At 37.1% G+C, this 19,169-nt stretch overlaps 2 protein-coding genes across 4 annotated transcripts in view; one reads left to right on the top strand and one right to left on the bottom strand.

The window, feature by feature from the left end:
* Window positions 1–2,766, top strand: part of LOC110053588 (tyrosine-protein phosphatase non-receptor type 13-like) — a 30,500-nt gene extending 27,734 nt beyond the window's left edge. For all 3 annotated transcript variants that reach the window (XM_020759841.2, XM_089272335.1, XM_089272331.1), the window contains one exon: window positions 157–2,766. In XM_020759841.2, coding sequence (XP_020615500.1) covers window positions 157–318 — 162 coding nt within the window. In that variant the 3' untranslated portion in view covers window positions 319–2,766. The remainder of the gene's footprint in view (window positions 1–156) is intronic.
* A 708-nt stretch (window positions 2,767–3,474) lies between these two features.
* LOC110053597 (proline-serine-threonine phosphatase-interacting protein 1-like) lies at window positions 3,475–18,945 on the bottom strand. The gene is made up of 13 exons (XM_020759848.2): window positions 18,769–18,945; window positions 17,758–17,858; window positions 15,321–15,395; window positions 13,190–13,224; window positions 12,567–12,676; window positions 10,843–10,905; window positions 10,074–10,169; window positions 9,218–9,263; window positions 8,648–8,727; window positions 7,875–7,973; window positions 7,369–7,465; window positions 6,562–6,762; window positions 3,475–5,645 (listed from the first exon to the last, which is right to left on the bottom strand). Exons 1-13 carry the CDS (start codon window positions 18,793–18,795, stop codon window positions 5,392–5,394), a joined length of 1,284 nt encoding a protein of 427 aa, XP_020615507.1. The 5' UTR covers window positions 18,796–18,945; the 3' UTR covers window positions 3,475–5,391.
* Between the last annotated feature and the right edge of the window lie 224 nt (window positions 18,946–19,169).

Genomic DNA, 19,169 nt, shown 5'->3' with positions numbered 1-19,169 from the left:
ATAATTATAATAGAACTGTAGTCAGAGTTCCGTTCACCTTACAAAACCAAGTAAACCATCGCAAAGCCAAGATATTTCAATTCTGTGCAAATACGTTTACCGACTAAGCATGCGAGTCCACAGTTTTCTCGATCTCTCTTTTCTTTTTCTTTATAGGAAGCTCTTTCTATTCTTCGAAACTGCCCTTCAGAAGTTCGATTACTTGTACAAAGACCCCGGATATCCTCGCATCCTCCTTACCCAGGATACCGTGGGGGCAGCGACAGAGCCAGTGTCGATAGTTACGGAAGTTATAGCAGCATGTCCAGTATTTTTTAAACCATGTAGACAAGCCTGTACGTAGATTTGTTGGAATGGTGTACTGCTACGGTTACATCACATAAGTTGTAGCTTGCTCTAGCTCGATAAAACAGGAATCTGGCTTTAATTATCCTTTATAACGTTGGGTGATCAAAACGGTCATCAAAGAGATGGCAACAGGAAGGCAGAGAATAAGAACTTTGACAAGCTCGAGCTAATCATGTCAAAGGATTGTCGCATTAAGATATTCTTTGAGGGTAGAACATAGCGACACTCGTCAGTTTTAAAGGCTGGACGTTTTCTATAATAACATAAATAATTAAATATTATCAATACCGTGCAGCGCTTAGGTCCACAAACCCTGAGTGTCAGAGCAACTCCAGGCAGTGTCCAGGGAAAAGGTTCAGGTAGTGTACGTGAGCCTGGGCGTGTGTCGAATATGACAACTACATGAATCTACGGGCATATTCAGTCTAAGGTAAGGTATTTTTGTTCGGAAGAAGCTGGTCTTTGATTAGGAGATTTTATGCTCGGACATGTACAATTTTTGTTTTTGTTTTTGTTTTGTTTTGTTTTGTTTTTGTCATGTTCAGTTGCCCGTTCCTCATTGATTTGATCATTTTGGTCGTTACGAGTTCAGCTGCAAGTGCTCATCGATGCTTTAATCACTTTGGCTGTCCTGTTCAGTTAAAACCACCAAGCCTAAGGCATGGTTATAAATTAAGAATCACGTTTACTTAAAAGGTTTACTTTGAAGCAACATCCGACCCATTACAGGCCCCACGGGGTCATGACAAAAGGTGAAGTGAAGAGAGTGTTAATTTGAAAACAATTGTTATTAGGAAGCAGGTCGATCGCGCATTTGGAAGATCTTTACAAAGTAAAGTAGATCACTGAGGAAATACAAAGAAGTTTCTAATGTCAGATCATAGGCAACACTACGCGGTGACGTGGAGGCATGAACGACCTTTTCTCTGAGATTTCATTAGGCCAAGATTGGTGGTGCAGAAATTTTCCACCTCAGTCAGGTACTAACCCAATCAGGTTAATTAGGATTGGAAGTTATTGCAACAAAATGGCCTTCAAGTCTTTTGTCGTGACAAAAAGTAGAACACTCCGGGATTTGCTTAAATCCGGTACTAATTTCCAAAAAATGAAAGATAAGCAACACATGGAATTAAGCCGATAGGTATGATGTTTTTCCCCTCTAAAGGTTTTCGCCAAGTCTGGGGTAATTAAGACCCTTCTTGAGTTCCATTTGACTTTATACAGCTTTAAAAATCAGTCCTTATTGCCGTGAACTGTCGGCAGAGTACGTGTAAAGATAATTTGAACAGGATTTATTTCACCAGCGTTTAACATTCCATGAGTCATGATTGCTAGTCGATGCTGAAGACCAGTGAGTGTACATTTGAATTTTTTTCACTCACGGCACTTGAATCTAAAGCCCTGTTCACTCTAATGCGGTAGTATGAAAACGCATTCTTCCTGACGCGATTTCGCCTACCGTCCACACTAAAACGACCGAAAACGCTGCATCGTTTTCACCGAAAACGTATACATTTGATGAAGCTGCCCAGTGTGGAAACATTTTATGTGTGGACAGCGAAAACGGAGTGAGTTCGAAAACGCTGACGTCTGTCATATCACGTGCGCATGCCCAAATGACAGTTGTGATGTTTTCTTATAGCATATCACTCAAGCGCTTCATTGAGATCGGGAAGAACGCTGCGAAAACGGTAGTTTGGACGGAAAGCGTTTTCGGCGAAAACGCATCGTTTTAAAAACGTGTAATCCGTTTAAATCCTTACCTATGCTCAACTGTTTCATAAGTCCACCTAAGCACATATATATTGAGATCGTCAGACAATATGAGGTAAGTGGTGCCCCGGTCTTCTGACTTGTTTTCACGATTTCCAATCATTAATAAACGTGTAGAAAAATAAAGCAAACACAGAATAACCTTTTTTTAAATATAAATTTCGGTATTATGAAGAAACTCTTTAAAACAAAACTCATTCCTTTTTTTTTTCCAATTTTCTCTTGTCATCTTATTCCTTGTCAAACCCTCCAGATTCTTTTATTTTATTTGATTTCGTAATTTAGTTTTATGAAAGATAATAGACATAATTTAAGTTTTGGAAATGTAGTATACAATTCGTTGTGAGTCAGATTAACCCCTTCAGCCCCAAGCAAGCTCTCGCTGGTCACAAAAAAAGTTGTAAGTATTCTCCCAAATGATATGTGTAAGAAATGCACTGAGACCACCGAAGGGAATTTACACATTGATATTGAGGCTAAAAGGGTTAATGTCTTCACTTAATGAGGATACGAAGAGTGAATAACCGAATGCTGTCCGATATAGAGAACATTTGATAAGTCTTGTAACATTAGATGATTTATGTTAAGTTTTTTAATTTTGTATGCTATTGCATAATAAGGCTTAATAAAATATTTTGAAATAAATGATAGCATTGTTTATTAAATTTGGGTTGATATTCAATCAGTTTTATGAGTAACTTGACGAAGAGACAAAGTTTACAGCATTCTCATTATTGTCAAGGATTACTGGATCGGCGACAAAATAGAAAACTGTGAAGCGTGCAATGTTGAGTTTGCACGCGGAGAGCTACTCTAGCAAACCTTTCAACTACATTTACCCATTTATAGCTTACATATAATATATTCTGAACAATTCTCAGCAAGCCGTTAAGCCCCGGCCAAACGATCGCAACATGTCAACGCAACATATCGCAACATTGTTGGGCGCAACATGTTGCGTGCTTTTGACCACCGCGTTGCGACATGTTGCGACATGCTGGGTGTTTTGCTAGCTCAAATTTGACCATTTTCAAGCCCCGGCCAAACGATCGCAACATTTCATCACAACATGTCGCAACATTGTTGGCCCAGCATTTGAAAGCTCCGGCCAAATGATCGCAACATTTAAACGCAACATATCCCAACATTGTTGGCCGCAACATCTTGCGTGCGTTTGGCCACCCTGTTGCGACGTGTTGCGACATGTTAGGTGTTGAAAATCGAACTAGTGCGCATGCCCGGGCGCAACATTGTTGGACGAACCTGAAAAATTTACGACTCAAATCCTATTAATGAATTCAATTAAATTGAAGTAGCTGTTTTAGCCAAATATATTTGATTCTTTCGCGTTACTGGTTTTTTTAACGAATTTATTGGTTTTAAAATTGCCATTGTTTACTTTTAAAGTCTTCTCGACATGATATACACGTACATTTATAATTAGCTCCTCCAACTTGTTTAATTAATAGCCCAATTTTTTCTATATGTTAACATTCTACTTTATAGCAATGTTCAGGGCGACTCAAACCACTGAAATAGCCCATGAGTGGAGACTGGAGCCAAAGTGCAACAAGCCGAGGGCGCTGGACGCTTAGATGGCTTTAATCACTGATTGTTTTCCTCTTCACAGGCTAGGGTACTGTGACTAGCGACTCACTTCCTTCTCACGCCACATTTTTACACCAGTTCCTGTTGAAGAGCTTCATAATAGCTCTGATTTCCCAGGGCCAGGTCGTTCGAAAGCCGGTTAAAGCTAACCAAGGGTTTAAATTAATCCGAGGTATTTCCTTATCTACTATGAAAATGTCTTTCGTTGCTCATGTTTTGTATAGATTATCACAACTGAAGAATATCTAAGCAATATAAACAGAAAACGTCACTGAAACGTCTGCAAAACAGAAATCAAAATTCACGCTAATACTTCGTTAGCTTAATCAGGCTTTGAACAACCCGGCCCAGAAACCCAGGGTGATTTAAATTGCCGTTTGATATGTTCAATGGACTTGCCTATCTGGCATGTCACATCTACCTATTCGCCTATATTTATATCGGAAATATTACAGAACATATAACTGCCTCCTGACTATCCGTTCATAAAAAAACTCACGTTGACAACCTTGAAACACCACATCGTCAGGAATCGAAACAATAACGTAAGATAAAATGACGTTAATCATAACATAATAGCGCTCGCCGAGTAACTGTACTTTCGTAACATTTCAGAGCTACCACAAATAATATTGAAGAAATATTCCCGATAATCAGTTACCTCAGCGTCTTCTTTATAAAAAAAGGAAACTGAAAATAATTTTTAGTTATAAAATCGCAATTACTTGCTGAAATATAATTATTCTTAGAAAGAGTTAAAAAGATTAAAACACCTCGTAAATTATTTTAACAGTATCGCATTACATCTGTAAAACATATGAAGCCTTCCGTCCTTCCAAGCAAGCCTAAGTAAATATCGCTAAGGTGCGTGCTATAATACCGTAAAATTACGGCCCATCATAGGCCCATCTATATTACAAAAAAAATCCTATTCCGGTTAGAAGACCCCCTACCGGATATAGTCCCTCTTTTACTTTGTTGAGAAAGCTATAAGCAACGGCCTTTGTGCTTCGCGTGTTTGTTTCCTTACTTGTGTTCTCAAGACGATAAAAATCGTTATATACTACTTTATGTTGGTTCTATCAGCTTACTTCAAAACGTTGTTGTTGTTGTTTTCTACCGCTTATAAGCCCAACCAAAACCCTTATAGAAGCTCAGTCACGTTAATTTGAGTTATTTTGGCCTCGTAAAAACTACCTTTAAACTGAAGGAAACCTGACAATAAAAGTTTACTAACATTGAAACACACCAAAACGACAAAAAGAAACCTTAAAGGAACAAGGATGGTCAAGAATGGAGAAGATTGACACGGATTACAAACGACAAACTTGAATATTTTAGGCTAAACTTTTCAAGATGCGAAAACCGTCACGTAGCTCCTTTAAATGAAGTTGTATAAACTCAGGGCTTATCACTGGAATTTTAAGGTATTTAATTTCACAAAAGGCTAAGGCTGAAACCGTCACCTTCCCAACTCGCTACGGTGATAATTTACCTTTATCAACTGATAAACCGCTAAGTGCTTAATATTTTTACGCGCGCGGATCATTTCTTACTTTTCTCCGTAATTGGAATTTATTCGTCAAATTTAAACTCTTGTTCTGCAAGAACGTAAAGGACAATTCTATCTTCATTATTTGTTTGACAACTGTAGCTTCTGTGTCACTTGGTGATAAATACCACGAAAGCTTTTGGAAACATGCCTTTCTTTCCGTTGAGTTCTCCACAACACCAAGTTTCATCCTCATCATAAAGACGTTTAATAAGATCGCCGGCCTTAAACGATATCTCGTGGTCGCCTTGTGCTTCGTAATCAAACTCCGCGCGACAATACTGTTCTTGAGTTTTCTTCACATTTGTATCTTTTGGCTTGTTGGTCTGGTCCACAGCAGAGTACATTGAATCATCAACAGGTTCTGTGGAGAAAATAACTGATAAATTGGAATAATACAGCGAGTAACCAGGAGACCGTAAATACTGATATCTGATTGGTTGAAAGCAGATCGATTTAACCCTCAATTTATCATTCATTTCAACTTTTCGCGCCAAAAGCACGGTTGCTGCGCACACTCAACTCACTTCCAGTAAATTCGTTCCTGTGTCAGAAAAATCAATCAAAAATCAAAAGGAATCGGCCTTTATCTAACTTCCACTCGCTACTGGCACGGCTTCTCAAAGGTATTAATTAAAACAAAAAACGCGACCTTTGATATTTTCTCGAGTACAATTATTGCAATCGCTAACTACACTGTTCACAGCCCTCTATTCCTCGTATTTTTATTCCATCGTTGAACGCGCGGATAGAATCGCAAGAGAACTGGACGCCAGCTCGTTTTTAGTGCAATTTTCGTGTATGGTTTGTGAGCCTGAATAAATTAAATGGAGTAAAAATTGTAATATTGTAATCCCCCTTGATAAGCCTCGGTGCTTTTGGGGAAAACAAAAAAACAAATATGTTTAAATTAAAAAAAAATTAAAAACAAAACTTCGTTTAGCTCGCGTCGCTCGCCTCCCCGCCCACAACCCCTCGTGCTTCACGATCGCTTCGCCTGCTTTTTCTTTCGCGTACGTCGAATAATAAAGAGGCTGTGAAAAGTCTAATCGCTAACGTTTTTTTTCCAAATAGTCAGATTGTGTCCAAATTACTTCCTTGCCAAGCAAGAGAAAACAGTTACGAGAGGGAAGCTGGGAGGGGGGGGGGGGGTGGGGGGGAGAGGGTACTAAGGTTACTAGCCTTTTTAAAGCCTGGGAAGACCTACATAGAGATGTACCAGCTGCTCACTGGGATATCCGAGGGAGGGGGGAGGGGAGGTAATGTCGGTCGCATCTTACCTGGTGCAGGGATACCAGGTAGTTGCATTTGAGGACGGCGCATAGCTGTTTTAGGCGTATCAGGTGATGATTGTACTCTGGCGATTTCTTTAGAATGCTGGAAAGTCCCAGAAAGTGGACCACTAATATTTACATTACTGCCCGGTGATAAGACCTTCTGTGATGACTGCGTCATGTAATAATTCTCATATTCTATTTTAGCTGTAAACAAAAAAGAAATACCACTCATTTAACACAGTATTCATCGAATTAAGGTTGGAAAGGACCACTATGAAGCGATACTGTAGTGAATAATATGCCTGCGTATATGCAAAACTACCGAAATGGCAAGCCCCAGCGTTTGGTTTCCAATTTGCGACAAACTCAAACAGCAATTTTAAAACGGTAATACATCACGCGCAACCAACAATATATATCACAGCTTGTGCTATCAAGTTCCAGAAGATCTGACTGTTACGAAACGTACTCTGAACAGTCACCCTGAGCGTTGTCATGTGTAGCTACTGATTGGAGGAATCGAAAATAGTCACGAGACGGCTAGGTTCATTGCGTTGTGCCTCTGGGCAAGGCACAGGCGCATAAATGGTTTCTGGCAAATTCAATTCTTGTGGGGAGGGGGGTAACCCTGTGGACTAGCATCCCATCCAGGGAGGAGTAGAAATACTCCTAGTCGCCTGATACCACGGAAACCGCAGGCTAAATTGACGGTCTGGAGAACTTGGCCCGACACAGACTTTACCTTAACCTTCACTTGTTCAGCTTGTTTAAGTTAAAGATACAGTTTGTATGAAAACTAAACTCACTGACCTGGTCTTTCAGATCCAGTTTTTTTCATACTAACAAACAAATGAATGTCCGAATCCACTACACAATGCTCCAGACTTTTTCGCATTTCTTCACAAATCTATGATCGAACGGAAAGTTGCATATGATTATGATAAGACATTTGAAACAACCGAGAAAGCTTGTTCAATAAAATATTTATCATAATGGCTCTTTTCAAACTTTGCTGACAAATTAAAGTGAGCAATTCTTTTCTCCTCGAGGTCTAATGGAAACAAAACATTATTTTCGTTTTTCAGGTCACTTTAAGCTGAAACTGTCCGTCAAACATGAAGGAAACAGAGATCTCCACCAAAAAAAACATACATTTTTGTAACGTTTTCTTTTCAGTGCGCAATGTTTTGACAGCGCAGTTCGCTGAAATTAGATTTTGAGCGGACTGTTCAGCGACCAATCGGAATTCTCTTTTTTATCGTTCATTGCCATATCAATAATGGCCATCTCAAGTTTGTAGGCAGTGTTTTACTCACCTCGTCAACTTTAACACAGTTCATTGAACTGGTGTTAGTATAGGCCCACATTACATTCCGCAGAAACGCAATTCTCTCCTCCTCGAGGTCTTGGAAACGCTATTAAGAAAAATGCAGTTGAATATTCAATGCGTAAAACAAAAGGGAAAAACAAAACAAAATAAACAGCCGGATACTTGTACATGTGTGATTTCTAAATCAAATGAAGTATTAGCCTGAATGGGTGCCTGAGTTATTCCAGTTCATTAGGCCTAATTGTTTATGAATGTTATTTCTGAGTATTTTGGTGCAGTGGACATCCGTATGCCGTTGCAAAAACAGATGAAATACTTTGAAAAATATTTTAGTCATACCCGCTGTTGCAGCGCACCTCACTTGAAAAAGATGCACACATGTGGGGGAACATACATGTAGTAATGAATCCAAATGCAAGACTTTGATATTCAATAATTCATTTTTTCGTTAGATCTCCGATTTTAACCTCTCATTTCTTTTCTCTTTTTTTTTTTTGACATCGTTTAAAGAAGGCAAACGTTCAAACGTTTAGTTGTTACCTACGTTATTTTGTTAAGCAATTTCTAAGCCTTTTATCAACCATACACACAAGTTGATGGTATGCAGTGTACGTTTCCCACCACCTCCTACTCGCAATTCATGTACATCATGAGGTACACGAGCCTAGTTCAAACTATTTGAGCTGAGTGATGCATGAATTATTAATCTAACTACTTTAAGTCAATATAAATTACCGAAGAGAGCACTGCCAAACTTACATTACAACACAGCTCCATTTCCTTCTCCCAAACCACCCGGGCCTCCTCAAGACTGCGCACTGAATTCTGGTATGCTGTGTCTAAAACGATTAAGAAATAAACCCAGCCAACGTAATTCATTCAAGGCACATAGGATATTCAGCTGGAGCATGACCAGTCTGCCTTCCCCTTATTGACTCACGAGCAGAAAACTTGCTACCAATTTGGTAGCCTGCAGAACAGGCGTAATTTTTTTGCGTATTTTAGACGAATAGAGGCGAAAGCGAGGCGAGCGCGCGCGAGGGGAAGAGCGTGAAAAAAATATTTTTTCGCGCTCTTCCCTTCGTGCTCGCCTGGCTTTCGCCCCTGTTCGCCTAAAATACGCAAAAAAATTACGCCTGTTCTGCAGGCTACCAATTTGGTTTTTCACTTATGGGTGAAACTGAACCTACATGTACACGGCTTAATGGGTCATGCTTATATATATGTGCAGATTCCATACATTTAAGAACAACACGTATCAAATTTACTTGTATGATAGAAACTCTTAATAAACTTAGTGAGGATTACAGTCTACAAGTAGGCTTTTACCTGTTTGGTCAACTAAAGTTTTTGCTCTGCCCAGTTTGGTTCGCAGCTGCAAATGGAAACGAAATAAACACAATAATAAATTAAACTGTGACACTTTTATTGCTCACATGTACATGTGACAAGTATGTCATTCATGTACATGACTATTGATTTACAACTTAGAAATAAGAAACCATATGTTTGTACATGTATGCAGCTAAATTCTTTTACAAGAAAGAAATGATTTTCGGAAAAATGTAGTGTACATAAAGCAGTAAGCAGTACACACACTGTGTACTGCATGCAGCTGTCTTTTTTCCATAGTTATCCCAAGAAACAACAAAAACAAACGGAAAAATCTTGTGAATCTTCCTGTCCCAAGTAAAGTATTTTGTTCTACAGGTTCCAAAGTTCTGAGAAGCAAACAGCTTCCCGAGAGTGTAGCTCGAGGAAAACTGTGAGCTTTGAGGAACAGATAATGTTCAAGGAATATATGCAAGCATATTTTACTAAAGTGAAAGTAATTTCTGATTAATTACAACCAGGTAGAAGCACGTTAGATTTCACTTAGAAACTCCAGCTATGTATTGAGTTTGTTATCCTTCAAATGTTTTTTTTGCAACACGTAAAGTTTTGAACATTGGGGAATATTACTGGCATATTCCCCAGTTTTTGCTGAGGTATATTCAGTCACGTAACACGTTTAGACCAATCGAGTGCAAACGAAAATATCTGATGGATTATAAGTGTAATTACGTAGCCCTACAGTACATGTAACCAACTATATGTACATAATTACGAACAGCTTGTAGTAAGACGAATTTGAAAAAATGGAGGAAATTTGCACTGATTATTACTTGTGAAAAGATGAGCTAACCTTTTCTTCATCCTTGCCTGAAAGTGATACAGATCTCTTAAGTGCCTCTTCTGCCACATTCACATCATGGCATCTTTGTTCATAGCTCTTTTTTAGCTGACCATTTGGCAAAATAAACGTAACAACATAATGTGACTTTCTTTGACTGTACCTGCTTACCACGGTACACTAGCATCAGTAAAAGAACAATTTACTGTTCTGTAACATACTGAACATTTATATATATTCATTAGCCAAGAGGCATCCATTTCCCTAATCACTGTCACACTGAGGGGTCTGCCTGACTTTTAACATGCCTGTTAAACCTGCTGTCCAGGGGAAAGAGTATCTCATAACAACTGTTTTCAGAAATTTGAAAGAATTTAATTTTCACTCTCGCGGACAGTTTGAAAAGTTTCAGTTTTAACTATGAAGAAAACTTGTGTAAAAAAATTTTTGAGGCCCAGCTCTTACTGAAAGTGAGCAAAATAATTAATGTATTTATAACGAATATAAGAAACAGAGGACAGGAATTAACAGAAATCACAATTAGATTGAATGAATTACGGTTCTTCTGCCCTTTACAGTCAAGGTCAGTCAAGGTCATCTTTGGCTGTAAATTGAGTGCATTTATTTATCTAAAAAACAGCTCGAGCTTTTCAAAAGCACCGTCTGCTTTTGGTTTCAAAACACCACCATGTAAATAATCGTAAAGAAGATTTATAGATGTCTATCTGTGTATGTGTATGTGAGTGTGTGTGAATAGCAGCTACTGTGATTTAAAACTTACTTTCACAGTTGTATCAAAACACTTCCTTTTATATGTTTGAGCTCTCTTCACTGATTCCTCAACCTTTTGAATCAGAAGAAATCACTTAAATTAAGACATAATTTGTATTGAAAATTACAAGAATGCAGTGCATTTATAAAGTGTATATGATTTCAGGGCATATATGCATGAGTGATGTCCTGAAAGTTTTCAAAATTGCACATTAACCTATGTGATTTGAGAACTTTCTAAAAATAATGAGTGACCATATTTATAACCCCCTTACTATAGTGAATGAAAGCTCCACATATTTGAATGACATCAAAACCCATGGCCAGAAGCTTTGCAAAGCAATTATTGTTATTATTATCATTATCACTATCATTGTCATTGTCATTGTCATTGTCATTGTCATTGTCATTGTCATTGTCATTGTCATTATTATTATTATTTATTTATTTATTAAATATTAACGTTTCACTCTGCAGCTGACTGGTATTAAAAACCTATGTGCTAATAGTATCTGATAATTAACAGAGAATTTAACAGCTCCTTTGGGAACAACTAAGGATTGCAGGAGTGAGCACAGTTGGAGTGACTTTCTTACAGTGTATATAGGTATATTATGCCCACTTAAAGATCTAAATGTTTTTAGTTTTTTTCTGTATGGCCTCTGGATAACTCAGCATAGTCTGCATTCAGTTTGCAGCTCAGTTACATGCAAACATGCAAGTAACTACTTATAATGCCACAATTGCAAAGTTTCAAAATTACAATTGAAAAAGAAATGAATTCTGATTGGCCAGTTACTTAGAGAGTGTAAAATCTGGCTTCTTTTAAATGTACCTGTATACCTGTACATATGACTATACACGAACATGTGCATAGTAGTAAATATATCATAGAATTCCGGAAGTAACACCCGCCCCCCCCAAACAATATAAAAAATAAAAAATAAAAAATAACAGCTCCCCGAAAGTAATGTTATTTTTTTCCCTTCCTATTCAACCCCAAAATGAAATGGTCCCCCCAAAAGTAGTGGCCCACCCAAAAGTAGCGGCCCTTTGAAGAAGTCACTAAAAGAGAACTCTCTGTTTTCAACCTCGGGTCATGCGGATGGAACAGCCTGACTGCAGGACTAAAAATTGACTTGAAGAGCTATCTGTGCTTTTATCTGCTTATTTTAAACTTGACTGAATTTTTCTTCAAACCAAGATTTATAAACTATATTTGTCTAGAGGCAGACTCAAATGATATATTATAATGCAACCATCATTCTTTCAATTCACCCTACAGTGCCAACTGGTTTAGCGCCTTTTTTTGTTTAGACAGTCTGCTTTGTTTATGTGGGTAGCTGGAAACTTACATAAATGGAACATTTTATTTCTTTTGTTATGCGTCCTCTCTGTCTGAAATGGCTGTTGCTGTATAACGTTTTGTAACCATCTGAAAGTAACAGCTACCCGAAAGAAGCAGACCCCTTTGCCTGCTAAATCCGAAAGTAACAGGGGCCGTTACTTTTGGAATTCTACAGTATAATAGTCATCTTGTCAAATGATTGTACTGTACCTTACATGCGGTAACTTGTACATGTATATTGACCATAGGAGGTACTATTACAAGCTATTATAAACCTATGTGAGTAATGACACACCGAACTGATGGCACCTATTGTAAAAAAATGTACAAATTGTACATACAATACAATAATTTTACTATAATGTAATTGGCAAATTATATCTTACACTTTTCCTTGCATCACGCTGTGTTTCTCTGAACTTCCTGACACACAGTTCTAGTTCTTCAGTTAGTTGTTGTGCCAAAGAAATATGTACTTTACCTATATTTTCTGTTTCTAAACATGGAAAAAAACAATTTATTTAAGAATTACTTATAATCATTGACAAAAATCAGCAAAAGTAAGAAAATAATTGAAATTAAATTAATAATTGAAAAAAAGAGTGAAAAAATGCACTTTAAGCATGTGCCTTCATATCAGAGAGAATAAGTGGCCCATATGGGAGACTGGGAATTTTTGGTCTGTGTCGCGAGACTCCAGGATAATTCGGGAGAGTTGATGGGAGCATAGATGGAAAAGTGGTAACTGCCTGCAGCTGCATCAATGAAAACACTGTCTAGTCTCCACATGTATGTGCAGGTGCTTTCAATTCATGGCCAACGTTTTACTATCATTAATTTTGCTTCCTTTTTCAGGAATGATTTATAAAGTGAAGACAAAAGAAGCTGTGTTGTACTTGACTGTATCTTTTCTTCCAAAGGCCTACAGGTATACAATCATATATTCATTTCCACAAGATTTTTAAAAGCCAACTTAAGGGCTGGTATGTGTAGGTAAAATTTAGTATACCTGTTTTAATCACATCCCAAGATTCTCTGAGAGTCCTGAAAAATTAAATCAACCTTCTTTAAATTATATCAATTTATTTAGTTCATTTTAAAGCAGGACATACTTACATGTACTTAGTCGATTAAAATAAATGATTTTTTTTTACAATTTTCACTAAAACTGCAGTATTACAACAATAACTGTACTAGTATGTGCGTTTGTAGCATGTGGATTACCTAGAGTAAGTATTATGAATATATCTACTCTTTTCCATACAAAAAGTAATTTTTAGTGCTGTGCATTGTAAGTAGGCCAACTGTAATTTAATTAGTGTAATTATGCATTGTAATGTATGTATTTTAAGTTAAGTGCAAGTAGTAAGTATAGTGTAAGTAGTAAGTTAGTGTACTAAGTATACAATAATGCAAGTATAATTAACAATTAGATTATTTGCTTTCGATTTCTATGAGATGACAGTTGATTTGGCCCTCGGCCTCGGCCTCATCAACTATCACCTCATAGAAATCGAGAGCAAACAATCTAATTGTTTTAGTAGAATTCTAACAGAAAATTTTCTTCAAATAATGGTTTCCAATTACTTCTCGCCATATTATTAAAATTTGCATCTTACAAAGATCACTCGGATTAAATTGTCATTTGAAATTCAGTTGTGTGCATGCACATTTTAGTCTTCTCAGGAATTTATTTATCCATTTGCATCAAAATGTTCCTTCAAAATTTTGTTAAGCGACTGCACTCTAATGCTGATAGTATACAAGTAGCTCAGCCAATCAGATTGCAGCATTTGCATAAGTATATTAGTGGAATTTTACTAATATTATTTAGTGCTATAAGTAGAAGTGTAAGTGCTCACCCTGCCAATAAAATTGCATTTTAAAAAAATTATGAATTATATGCAGTAATTGTATTACCTGTACAATGTACATGCCAGGCCATAACATTATGTATAATTTCTAATTAAAAATTTATGAGAATATGTTCATGGGCAATCCCTTGACTCTTGTAAACAGTCTTTAAATTAGCTCTAGAAGTAGCTTGATAAATGCTGCAGAGGAGAGGGGGGTGGGGCCCTGCAATGAACTAGCATCCTATACAAGGGGTAACCCATGGCTGAGTGCCTTATTTACACTAGCTGTAACTTAACCATAAAGAAACAGTTTTGAATGAGTAAATTCTGCTTCTATATTAGGTAGCATAGGCAGTGACAATAGCGATGATAAGGACATCTACCAAAAAAAAAAAAAAAAAGAATTTAAAAGCTACCTTTTCGAATTTTGCAATTTTCTAGGTTTCTGTGCAGTACATCTATCAGTCTTACTAGAAATTAAATCTGCTCAAACTAAGTATGTAACAACCGCAAATGAATTCAATAAAAATATATTTATCTGAACAATTAGCCACTGTGGCACACGTTCTCCAATATTATGTGCATAGAATATACTTCATCTGATTTCATGTTGCTGTTTCGTAGAGGGTGCCTACGAAATGTACTACGATTTATAATTTGCACATGCACAGCCAATGTTCTACTGATGGACTATGGTGATGTTCTCACAATTTCCATTGCTGCCATTGTCTGCTTAAGTTCCCTATTGAACAAGCGACACAGTTAGATACTGCTCTCATTTAAAAATATTATGTGGGCTTAAGGGTCACTCAGCAAATCATCTTACCATAAAACACACCTTGCTTTGAGCTACCCATGTATGAAGTTTAACGTATTTCCAAAGTTCTATACATGGGCTATAATTTAAAATGATATACATTTCCCTTCTTTCTTTGAATTATAATTATGAACTCAAGATTAGTCATGGAAATACATTTTTAACAAGTACATGTTAACTACAGTACTGTACATAGTTCATCTGTAGAACTTGAACTACACTGGTGTCAAACGATATTAATATATACACTGTAATTACATCAAATCAGCTGACATCTATAAATAATGACAATTAGTATAAATCTACTTAGCCTTCTATCATGAACACCATTGTCTGTATACGCAGAACATTGTTAACAAACTGCAGCCACTCCTAAGTCACATTTTTTGAGTTAGGCTGCCCTATCAGGCGATAGGAATCTTGAGCTCATATTCTATTATTTATTGTTAAATGAACCATATATTTACCCAATCTCCTCTTTGCCTTTGGCACTTTCCGCAAGTCTCATAAGGGCCTTGCCATACTTTTCCTCAGCATCTGCCCTAGATATGATGTGATAATACAGATTGGATTAATTAATTAATTTGAAGAACACTGATATAATTGTGACAAACTGACTGACAAGGTGGATATGAGACCTGAACAGTCGACTTCCAAACTTCAAAATATTTCAAGTTGTTTATCTCAGCCACAGGCAAGGCATTAATATTATTCACGTTCTTCTTCCAATCTTTACCATTTGTTTGCAGCAGCTTATGTAAATACAAAGTGCCTACTTTCTATAGTTTCTAAGAATAGCAACATATAAATTTAGCTCCTTTGCACAAATACCTACTTGTACATGTACGTGTACTTACTCAGTGAGTAGTTTGCTAAGGTCACCCACCGAGCATTGTCAGAAATGCATTGAACAAAATAGCAGTGAGTTTCAGGTAAACTAAAGGGGTTCTGAACTCTTAGAACTAACAACTTATTTATTTGATTTCACCTAACTAAGATACTTAATATATAGGTAAAATGTCTATTAGGCAGGGAGACCACTACAGCCTAGCCAATTATAGTGGATCCCTCGTTTCTATAATTATTAATTAAAACAGACATGTGAAAATGTTTTGGAGTAGCAAGGTAAGAACTAGTGAGACAATCTCAGATAGTGCAGAGTGTAATTTACGGCTCTGATGCAGTAGTCACATGGGTCCTCACCCCTGCTGTTCTCTCCCTTGGTACTCAACTTTTCCCCTTTGCAGAGTATGAGCGACATAATCTAAGCAGTGTGTGTGTTTCATGTTTGTGTTTTGCCCAAAAATAACTTACAATTACTGTTTGCCAAGACGGTTTTAAATTTATTGTGGTATTTTATCTTGAGTTTCTTCGTTTTGTAGCATTACTTTTCACGCCAACGTTTATAATTTGATAATTTTGTTTTCCTCGACAATGTATGCAACAAGATACCATTGTTTCCACGAAAATATAAGAAAGATATGCACTTTTTAAACTCACTGCTGGAGATAAATGGGACATAAAAGTTAAATATCTGCTGAAAAGTCGAAGAGGAATGATTTCGTTTTGATTTCACCGATAAACATGAACTAATTTAATTATCAAATAGTCACGTCGAATCAGAGAATAGTATGTTCTAATTCTGGGGCCAGCCGAGTTCGTGTACACAATAAAACTACATCAAACTAATACACAATGCTATCGAGCAATACAACTGAGGAGCGTTTCAACGATTATTGAAGGTAGAAATCTTTACTTGACCGAAATTACATCCCACATCAGTGAGCGAGTCACCTCATCAACAACTGATGAAATTAATTGGAGGTTTCAGTAAGTGCCAAGGAGTCTCTGGCAATAATAACGAAGTTTCTTTTGTCACAAATTTACTAGTTTTATATGTAACTAATGCGGGAAAGTTTCGGCTGAATATGAACTTTGGGCTCTCTTTCAAAGAAGAGGAAGTAAACAAGCTGCTAAGGAGAAGCAATATGTTCACATTCTCTATTTCAACCCTGGTAAACACACAATAGTTATAAAACAGTAGACGACATTTCTTGAATCGAGCTAGGTAAGATTCCAGAAGATACGCAGTCACAGTAGCATTCTTTGCACTAAAAAAGGAGAACTGAAGTTACCTGAAATATAACTGCTTTCCCCTAACCAAAACGTGAGTGTAATATCACTCATTACAACAAAATAAAAAAAGCATGCATCTGAACTCGAGAAGGGAGTTTATCACACTAGTAATGCTAGAAAGCATGCGTCTTACATGTTATGTTCTGCCACAAGGGAAAGCACTGAACATTTGTGGGTAGTCCCGTATGAAATGTATCTTTCACCTAACATATAGTCGAATTTGACGCTAACTAATCTGCGCATGCATTTAGAGCAAATTGCTTTTGTTCTTAAGAGAATGGCACCACAAGGATAGCATGAGATTTGCAAAACCATACATTATATATTTTAGTCATGTTATCGAAGAAAGCAACGTAAGTATGACACGTTTTGCATAATGCACTGGGGTACCTACCCCACCCAGCTCCCTTCCTGCAAGGCAAATTGATTAATTGAAATTAATTAATTAAACAAACATTAAAGTTCACACCTTATGGCATTAGTGAATTATGGCGTTAGTGCCTTAGCGAACAGTAGCCCCCTAAACCATCCCAATAGTGCACTCTGCACTAAAAATGACAGCACAATTTTGACATATTAAGCAGTCACACCACCATGTATTTTTCATTATAATTCAATCTCGTACTAGCAGAGTCCTAGCACTCCCTGCATGCAGACTAGCAGTTGGGAAAGGGACCTGGGCTCTGGGTATGAGATCAATTATAGTTAGCATAATTATTTCAAAATGCAATCAAACCAATCTTACTGGTATTAATACCTGCAACATACCTCTGTCTTATAAAATCCTCAAAATCCTGACACATTTGTTTCCCATCCCTCATGCGCTTACACAGCACATCAAATCCAGCTGTACTGTTAAAATCTGTCCCCTACAAGGATCATTGCAATCAATGGGTCAATCGCATATGTTTGTATACTTTGATATATAACTGTACATAAAACTAAAAAGGTCCAAAACTAAGAACCATGAGATAGCAGAAATTATTTATACAGTTTCCACTATGTCTTAAAAGCAAAATGTAAATTATGCTGATATCTCCACATCTGTAGTGACTGGAGTGAAGTGACTTTGGGGCAGCAAAATTCCAATTGGATGTAAAGGAGGGGGAGGGGACAGGGGTCTGACATAAAAGTCCAATGGGTGATAAGGGGGAAACAAGTGAATATGTTGAAAAGCCAGTTTCTCTTAGTATGAACTATTGGGCATCATGTACATTCCCGTACTGTGCCTTGACTCGATTTCTATAGTAAATAAGCTTAAGCTTAAACTTATTGCAACTTGATTAATGCAATTTGTGCTACATGTACATTAATTGTAGAGGTTAGGGATGGGTCCGTAAAATTGCATTTAAATTAAGGATTTATAAGGTTTATTCCGACTCGGAAGCACGGATAGCATAATTCATAACCAAAATAGTAATCGATGTCACCAAACAAAGAACGAGACAAACAAACGAACAAACAAAGGTTAAGCGTTTTTGATATATTCTAGGATTAAAGCAAAACAACAGAGGGTATAATATTTTTAATGAATGCTGGTTGCATTGTTCGATATACGATCCGCTGTGTGAAACCATAAATACTGTATGTACTATCTATTTATGTGTCGTTAGCTTCGACTCTGAGAACAACAAACGTTTGAAACGTTTAGCCCAGCAATTAAAGTTCATAGAATTGGATTGTCCACATACAGATTTTATGTCACTCGGTACCGAAGGTCAGCATAGTGTGTGGAAGATAAACAAGCTTAGAAAGTAAGCTACAAATTACATCACTTACCCAAAAGCAATCTGTAAACTTAGTCATCTCAGAAGTGAAGTTAAGTACTGTTAATAAAGGAAAGAATTCCGGGAAATACTACAACAATTTCATGTACTGCAAACCGAAAGGAACCAAAATGCAAAATGTCAGAGGAAAGGAACAGTATGACTCGAAGTCCCGGATAAGGAAACGTGACCGGCAGGAGACGAACTTGCAAGTTACTTCCGGTGCTGAATCTTATTTGAGAAAAGGAAACCTAAAGCAAAGTTATTCATTTGTGCAATGCTGAAATGCTTCATTTTAAATTATAAAGCATGGAAATTACGCTACTTCTCCGAGTGAGGGCTGAGATTGAAAGAGTAGCATTCGTCACGCAACAATGTAGAACAAGTTGCGTGACTAGTTTGGACAGGAAAAAG

This window comes from Orbicella faveolata, unplaced genomic scaffold, assembly GCF_042242905.1.
Source record: "Orbicella faveolata isolate gen_17 unplaced genomic scaffold, um_ofav_v1 contig_1, whole genome shotgun sequence".
In the NCBI taxonomy this organism is placed as follows: domain Eukaryota; kingdom Metazoa; phylum Cnidaria; class Anthozoa; order Scleractinia; family Merulinidae; genus Orbicella; species Orbicella faveolata.
Note: the sequence above shows the minus strand (reverse complement) of the source record. Positions and strands in the feature narration are given on the sequence as shown.